This window comes from Lathyrus oleraceus, chromosome 7, assembly GCF_024323335.1.
Source record: "Lathyrus oleraceus cultivar Zhongwan6 chromosome 7, CAAS_Psat_ZW6_1.0, whole genome shotgun sequence".
Taxonomy (NCBI): Eukaryota; Viridiplantae; Streptophyta; class Magnoliopsida; order Fabales; family Fabaceae; genus Lathyrus; species Lathyrus oleraceus.
The window spans coordinates 10,679,195-10,688,178 of NC_066585.1; the positions used below are offsets into that span (position 1 = coordinate 10,679,195).

At 38.1% G+C, this 8,984-nt stretch overlaps 1 protein-coding gene across 5 annotated transcripts; it reads left to right on the forward strand.

The window, feature by feature from the left end:
* The first annotated feature begins 4,159 nt into the window (after window positions 1-4,159).
* Window positions 4,160-8,589, forward strand: LOC127107260 (probable splicing factor 3A subunit 1). Of its 5 annotated transcripts, none has more exons than XR_007795661.1 (5): window positions 4,160-4,393; window positions 4,728-6,913; window positions 7,051-7,349; window positions 7,523-7,559; window positions 7,978-8,589. XR_007795661.1 is itself a non-coding variant. In XM_051044561.1 (4 exons), exons 2-3 carry the CDS (start codon window positions 4,751-4,753, stop codon window positions 7,318-7,320), a joined length of 2,433 nt encoding a protein of 810 aa, XP_050900518.1. In that variant the 5' UTR covers window positions 4,160-4,393; window positions 4,728-4,750; the 3' UTR covers window positions 7,321-7,349; window positions 7,978-8,589. The 5 variants fall into 5 exon arrangements, 3 of the variants coding, with proteins under 3 accessions (XP_050900518.1, XP_050900517.1, XP_050900516.1); XR_007795662.1 differs by lacking the exon at window positions 7,523-7,559 and having other exon boundaries at window positions 7,978-8,046; window positions 8,177-8,589; XM_051044561.1 differs by lacking the exon at window positions 7,523-7,559.
* Window positions 8,590-8,984: the final 395 nt, after the last annotated feature.

Sequence of the window (8,984 nt, forward strand, 5' to 3'; positions counted from 1 at the left end):
GTATACTTGGTTAAAGAGTAATACAATTGTAGCCAGAATGTTCGTGACTAACAAACATGTATTCGACATCTTCATCATCCCGTATCTTTAGTGGGAAAAACTTGCATTAACTGTTCTAAAAAAATTGGATTTTAATATGTGATCTTTGACACAATACCATATCCTATGCAGGATTGAATTCTTTTTTTCAAATGCAAGAAATTTGCATTTCTCTTGATCGTAAATCGAATGGTATTGGTGTTTCGAAAATAAAACCCGTATAACTAAGACTCGTATGTCTCACCATTGCAGTGAACATTAACACTATATTTTGGTGAAGATGATATTGTAATATTTATGGTGCAGATGAAAATTAATTTCTTACTGCAGATGAATGTGTGTTGATTGTTGGATGCTGATAGTAAGACACTTAAATAGGTAAGTGGTTTGTCTAACATGCAAGCAAGTCCGAAGTGATGTGTCTAACATGCAAGCTAGTCCGAAGTGATGTGTCTAACATGCAAGCTAGACGGAAGTTATGTGTCTAGCATGCAAGAGAGAGGAAAGTCTTGTGTCACACATGCAAGCCCTAACTCCAAATGAATTGGCGCCTCCTTACAATCCTTGCACATGGGCGCCAATCCATTTGGCGACACCATGTCTTGCATGCATGCAGACCTCGTAACCAAGCATGCAGAGCTAGGTCTGTCATGAGCCTAGGGAGGCACCAATTTGAATGGCGACACCATGTAAACAATGCACATGGGCGCCAATTCATTTAGCTACCATATGCAAACACATTTTTCTAAGCTCCACGCTTTTGCATATAAATAGGAAGGTGACTATAACATTTCTTCCACACCATCACTCACTACTTCCTCTACAACATCAAATCTTTCATCTGCAACAACCTCTTTCATCTGCACCAACCTCGTTCATCTCCGACAAGATGTCTATCCTTACAATGGGCGAATCACACAGAGGAACAATTGCAAACATATCAACTTATGTAAACATTTAATTCTTTTGTTATTTGTCTATAATACCTTTTAATAACATATCAACTTAGTAAAGTATTTTCTTGTTTCTTTTATAGAATGTTTCAAGGTTCCGTACTCGGGTCCACGAATATGTCCACATGGACCCGATGATTCAACCGTATGTCGAACTCGCCGGTTTTGGACATATAAGCAAAATTAGGTCTTGGTCGGTGGATAATAAATTCATTCTTGCGTTATGTGAAAGATGACGTCCCGAGACACACACATTCTGATTTCTAACCGGTGAGTGTACTGTGACATTAGAAGACGTCTACATGCTATTAGGACTACCCATTGAAGGTAAAGTTGTAAATGGTAAAACCAACTATGCGAATTCAATTTGCATGGACCTCTTGGATACTGATTTGTTAGATGATAACTCAAGAGGTCAATGTATACTCCTTTCATGCCTTAAGTCATACCATAACATTTTACATTTAGATGAGCATTCTACCGAAGAGGCTCGAATAATAAAAATTAGGTGTTACATTATGCTTTTAATTGGTTCTTTTTTATTTCCCGAAGGTAATGGTTCTAGTATGCATGTTATGTATCTACCTTTACTAAGACATGTAGATAGAATAGGAAGTTACAGTTGGGGATCCACTTGTCTGGCCTATCTTTATAATTCTTTGTGTAAAAATTCACACAAAGACACATCTACCTTTTATGGATGTGCTGTTTTACTCCAAGCATGGGGTTGGTCAAGACTACCGTCCTTAGCGCCCGTTAAAAACAACTCTTTCACATTCCAGTATGCACAAAAGTAAGTTGTTTAAAATGCTACATATTTACGTAATTTAACGATTATTATCTCTAACTAATATTTTTACCTTTATGGTGCAGATGGTCGGCACGTGGTATGAGTTATAACAGATGTCCTAGACACTGTATTACCCAGTATCACAATCTCTTGGATCACCTTCGACCGACAGATGTATGGATAATAACCTAATTATTTCGTAATAATTTGTTAACTTCTTCTACCAAGTTTATAATTTAACATACGTTCATATTTCAGTTCATTTGGCGTCCATACCTAAATTTGGATCATGACCATGAAATCAATGAAGAAAACGCAACCATATGGACTGCATGCACACCGATCATAAGATTCACAACTGTGGAGATGCACAACAGTGATCGTGTGAAATTGCAGTTCAGTATGCTTCAACACATCCCAGATCCCCCAGCAAACCTAGGAGAATGGCATCTGCGCAGAGTTAACGACCAATGGAACTTCAACCCATGGCAAAACTTTGCTAGATCCGAGTGTCGCAAATGGAAGCACCGCCATGACCATGTCTTAACTGACGCAGTGATGCCAAATGAAGAAAAACCAAGTTGTACTTATATGGCTTGGTACAGATTGGTTGGTTTTGAGTTCATCGCCGATGATATGTACCTATACGACCCACACCAACAAACTTACCCACCAGACGCCTCAACATCTACCCCCAACAACATTGTCAGACCGACTACACACAACCTCCTATCCGTTAAACTTTCTGTTCCATAAACACACAAACATACAACCCTAACATGCCATACACCCAACTATAATACCAAGAGCATACCCCATACCACCACCAACAAATAGATAATCAACCAGAGATCCAACATCGCTTCGCACCCAACACATCATCCTATCAAAGCCGCCTTAGCCAGAACACTCAACAATCATTTAACAATAACCGCCCCCCTCCTACCATAGCCAAGAAGCACAAACCTCACAAAACTGAAACCTTCAACAACCCTATCTCTACCAAACACCACAACAATCTTTCCAACCTTTCCTCGACGCATCATTCACACCAATGTCTCCCTTCAACCGTCCCGGTCGCCCACCAACAAGTCAAACACAACCCAACTACTATGGCATGGGTCATGAACTAAACTATGGCGGTACACCTTCGTTGCATACTCAAGACTACGATGATTTGTTTGACTATCTCAACAGGCAATCTCCTGCAGTTGGTAGTGATGTTTCTGGGCCCTTAGATGCTCAAACACCAGTGGTGAATCATTCAACGTGAGTTAGGGCCACGGGTTCAGATAACTAGGGGATGTGGGACCAGAGGTCGGTTAGGTGATCCCGGTCATCAACATTAGTCTTTTTTGTGTAAGCAGGAATTTATATTAATATGAATTGGTCTGATTTCGAAATTATGTATCACGTAGACTGTTTTTGAAAAAAATTACAAAATACATTGAGGTGTCAATCCAATTGGCGCCTCCCTTTAACCCATACACTTGGGCGCCAATTGAATTGGCTGCACCATGTGCCCTATCCAATCCAATTGACGCCTCCTCTCAAATTTTAAGAGGAGGCGACGCCAATTGGATTGACGACTCCTCCTAAAAGTGTGGTAGTTTGAGATTTTTTTTGAAATCAAGGTTATTTGAGATTTTTTTTGAAAAATTGGATTATTTTGATAAAAAATTCTATTTATGGACTCTTACTCCTTACCACACTAATTTTACTAAAATTCTAATTCTATCCCATAATTCACTATTTCTCTTATTTTATTATTTTTAATCAAATAAATCCACTAACCCCAATAAAATACCACATAATTCTCACAAATGATAAAAAAACATTTTAATCACTCAAATAATTAAATAAAAAACAATAAAAATTCAATTAAATAAATTAATCAAATTCTTCGTCAGATACACAAGTATCACATATTCTTTGCCAGATAGATATTGCATCTTCTTTTCTAATATCTATTCTATTATATTATTTCGTTTTCACCTTCTCATTTTTATGCAATTGTTCTTTCTTTCAATTTTGTTTTTACCGTACATCTTCTTATCTTATATAATTTCTTTTTCATCTTCACTATTCTCTCATCTAATTTATTTTTTTATTATAATATTTTTATATTATTTTATGCTTTTATTTTATATTTATTATTTTACTTTTTTGTGTAATTTAATTTACATATTAAATAAATAATTATTATGTAAATATGATGAATTTTATTATTATCTTGATAATATATGAATGATTAAATATAAAATTATATTTATATATTTATATGTATATTTATGATTTAATAAATCCTTTTTTATATAAAAAACAGACTCAATCAATTTGATTTCTAAAATTCAACAGAATCACACTAAACCTCTTGTTATTTTTTCTTGTAGTTCGAAGCTGATTTTTAAAGTGAAAATCGCTTAAACAGCTGCAATTAAAAAAAAAACACAAAACCCTAAAACATACTCCAAAGAAAACCTAAAACAACAAAATTCATCATCTCCGCTAAATCCCATCTTGCATATCAGAATCAATTTGAAACCCAAGTGCTCTCAGTCAAATCTCACCGGAAAACGCATGCCGAGTTCGTCGTCGACCGCCACAAGAAGTAAGAAACTCCGTCCACTTTTTTCTTTCTTTCCGATTTCCTTCCTCTAATCTGCTGCTCGCGCGAGGATGGATTCCGTCGCCGTTGGAGGCATCGATAGTTACTCCTGCTAAAGGCAACGCACAGGGAGATTGAATTTGCTTCGCGGCGGAGTAAAGCTCCACCGCATCGCACCGCGATTCTTCAATTGTGGCCGCAATTCACAACTTAGGTTTTATTAGATGTATTTGCCACTAATACTATGTAATTTAAACTCTATTATTGTTTATTAATCTTGTTTAGTACTATAATTAATCTTAGCTAGTTCTAATTTTCGGTTGTTTTCATTTTCTAGGGTTTTAAGGAATTAACGTCATCATGCTAGGTTCATTACCTATACTGCCTCTACCAGCTCCTCCTATCGATGGAAATCTCGGTCCTCTCCCCGATGCTCAACTCACTCAGGAGGAGGTAGAGGAGAGGAATGAGAGATCCAGCATCCAGGAAGTAGCACCGACATCAGTTGCCACACACACTAGAACTATTGGAATAATTCACCCTCCTCCGGATATTAGAACCATTGTTGATAAAACCTCTCAGTTTGTCGCTAAAAACGGTATTGATTTCGAGAAGAGAATTGTTGCTAATAATGCAGGGAATGCTAAGTTTAATTTTCTCAATTCATCGGATCCTTATCATGCGTATTATCAGCATAGACTGACTGAGTTTCGCGCCCAGAATCAGTCTTCTACTCAACTACCTGGGGATTTGGCTTTACCGGAATCAGCTACACCTGCGCCGGCTACTGATAGTAATAGTAACGATGTGGTAATGACTGAGAAGCCTGATGTATCTGCCCAGTTTAGACCAGTAAGGAAAGTACTTGATCCTCCTGAGGCTGAGCAGTATACAGTTAGGCTTCCTGAAGGAATTACAGGGGAAGAGCTTGATATAATAAAGCTTACAGCACAATTTGTGGCTCGAAATGGGAAATCTTTTTTGACAGGATTGACAAGTAGGGAAATTAATAATCCTCAATTTCATTTCATGAAACCAACCCATAGCATGTTTACATTTTTCACTTCCCTTGCCGATGCGTATTCAAAGGTTTTGATGCCTCCGAAGGGTTTGACGGAGAAACTGAAGAAGAGTGTTCCGGATATGACTACTGTGCTTGAAAGGTGTGTCAATAGGTTGGAATGGGAGCGGTCACAAGAGCAAGCCAGGCAAAAGGCTGAAGATGAGATAGAGCAAGAAAGAATACAAATGGCCATGATTGATTGGCATGATTTTGTGGTGGTTGAATCAATAGATTTTGCTGATGATGAGGATGAAGAATTACCTCCTCCAATGACCCTTGAGGAAGTTATAAGGAGAAGCAAGATTACGCCTATGGAAGAAGATATTGTTGAGCCAGGAAAGGAAGTGGAAATGGAAATGGACGAAGAAGAGGCCCAGCTTGTTGAAGAGGGAATGAGAGCTGCTAGCTTGGAAGACAATGATGAAGTGAAGAAGAATGAAGTCAGGGTTACCGAGGATCCTGAACCACCAATGAGGATTGTGAAGAACTGGAAGAGACCAGAAGACAGGCTTCCTGCAGATAAAGATTCAACCAAATTTGTTGTTTCTCCTATCACTGGTGAACTGATTCCTATTAGTGAAATGTCAGAGCATATGCGAATTTCTCTCATTGATCCCAAGTACAAAGAACAAAAAGAAAGAATGTTTGCCAAAATTCGGGAAACCACTTTGGCACAGGATGATGAAATCTCAAGAAACATTGTTGGACTTGCTCGGACCCGTCCTGATATTTTTGGTACTACTGAGGAAGAGGTTTCTAACGCCGTCAAAGCTGAAATTGAGAAGAAAAATGATGAGCAACCTAAGCAGGTTATTTGGGATGGTCACAGTGGTAGTATCGGCCGCACTGCAAACCAAGCAATGTCACAGAATATTGGGATTGAGGATCAAAACGATGCTTCTAATAATGAATTTAAAAACCTCCCTGGTCCTGCTGCACCTCCTCCAAGACCCGGTATGCCTTCAATTCGTCCTCTTCCGCCACCACCTGGACTAGCTTTAAATCTACCCCGTGGTCCTATGAATAACATGCAGTTTTCTAATCCTAACAACAGTGGCTTTCCAATGCCTCCCCCAAGACCACCAGGCATGCACATGATGCAATCTCTCCGACCAGCTCCCCCTCCTCCAATGCAAATGTCCTCTGGACAGCATTCCATGATGGGTGGTCAACCACACCCAATGCATCCATCAATCCCTATGAATAACCAAGGAATTCCTATTCCTCCACCACCTGGATCTCAATTCACTCCTATTCCTGTTCCACGACCTTATGTTCCTCTCTCTCATCCTCCATCAGGGATGCCTATGATGCATCCACCACCTCCGCCTCAAGGATTACCACCACCTCCACCACCCGAGGAAGCTCCTCCCCCACTTCCAGAGGAACCAGAACCCAAGAGGCAGAAGCATGATGATTCTGCTCTGATCCCCGAGGATAAATTTCTGGCTCAACATCCGGTATGGAGAGTTACCAAGATTACAGTCATAATTTTTTCTTTAATAGATAAAACTACCAATTATACATGTAAATCACATTTTCTACCAGAGTTATACGACTATTTACACTCATCCTAACTCCCGTTTATTCTCTACAGGGACCTGCTCGTATTAGTATATCGGTTCCTAATGTTGATGAAGGAAATCTCAAAGGACAAGTTCTGGAAATAACTGTGCAATCTCTGTCTGAAACTGTTGGCGGCCTGAAAGAAAAAATTGCTGGGGAGATCCAACTCCCTGCTAACAAGCAGAAACTGAGTGGAAAGCCGGGCTTTCTCAAGGACAATTTGTCTCTCGCACATTACAATCTTAGTGGAGGAGAAACACTCTCCCTTGCATTGAGAGAGCGTGGTGGTAGAAAGAGATGAGCATATTACGTGCATCACTGTTCTAGAAGGTTTTTGTAATATTTGCGCTTCATCAGGAGGCATAATGATTCTTATAATATTGATGGACTACATAATGTCTATCTGCATGAGTTTTATGTTGAAAACTTCATATTTATTGTACTGTGATGCTTCTTGAAGTTTTGTTGTTGTCTAAAAGACTGATGCTAATTCTGGAATACAGATTTTTGCTCCTTGGCGCTTGTCTCTTGAGGGATATGGCAAGTAGTGGAGTTCCAATATCTAATCTGATGATGATGCCAAATTGTTCTCATTTCTAATTATTGTTTTATTTTGCATTTCGTTTTTCCTTTTCTGAAGTTACTAATCTGTTTTTTTATTGTAGCTCCGTGTCAGGGTGGGATCATTTTTGTTTTGGTTAATTTCTGTCTTGCAATTATAAACATGAAGTGGTTATTTAGGAATTTGTCGTCTTAGGTTTTTTCTTGTATCGTATGGTGGATACAAGAGCACTTTTGACTGTTGGTTAGAAGGCGACTTCTGTTACCGATCATGTCCCTTTTAACTGATGCATCTTGTTTGGGGTTTTACTTTTTAGTCATATAGTTTGTCATCTTTAACTTAGATTAGTGGTTGTGATGGTTATTGTTTTTTGATTTTGCTGTTTTATCATAACAGAAATAATACATGGACTTGTGGGAAGGCTCTGCAGCTTTGCCTGATGTGTCTTTGAATGGGACAAGGAAGGTAGAATGGCCTGCAATATTTTCTCCAATTATTATTAACTCTAATCTTCTTATTGAGATCATTTGCTTTAATGTGTGAGTTTTGTTTTGATGACTGTTTGTGCATGCCAACTTATTGTACAATGGAGCAGGTTTTGTATTTTAGGGAAAGCACCACCTGATCACACCTTCGTTTTTCCGGGGGGATATCTCGTGAATCTTACCGTTGTAAATCCCCTTATGTAGATGATTTACTTAGTAAATCCTCTTCTGCTATGTTGGTGTCTTGTTTGAATTGATGAAGATGGAAATGTGTCTGGTTTGAAATATAATTTTTGCTTTGCTTGATGAAAAACTTTCATGCTTTGCACTTGATTCATTACATGAAAGTTGAATATAACTTTCCTGAATCAAAGTTTGATTATTATAGTAACATATACACCACACAAACGTTTGAAAGCATGTTCTTCTTTCCACTCTAACACATTGTTCTTCTGTAAAACAATGTGACTGACAAGAACTGAATATTCCACCCATTCTGAGACTTATCTTTTTAAATGTCTTCCATCAGTCTTCACTATTGTTTGTTTCATTATGCACTTTCTTTCTATGCTTTGTGCGTTATCTGATTCGTAATCATTTGGTATTATACAGTTTCTGTTTGTGTATTTGCGCATATGGAAATATAGTATTTAAGTGTCATTTTTTTAAATTTTAGATCTGAAAACATAGCATAAAATTCAACATGTTCAATACTAACAACATTTCAAAGAAAAAGAGTACACAGTTGTTCAAATAAAGATTCTTCATGCAAAAAGACACCGGGGACAGTAGAAATTGTTTTGCAGAAGAAATATCTCACATTCTTCTTCAGAGATATTGAAGAATGATGATGGTTGAGAAAGATGAGAGTGAATGATGATGATGGTTTGAAAATAAAAATGAAAGTAGGGGGTGAAT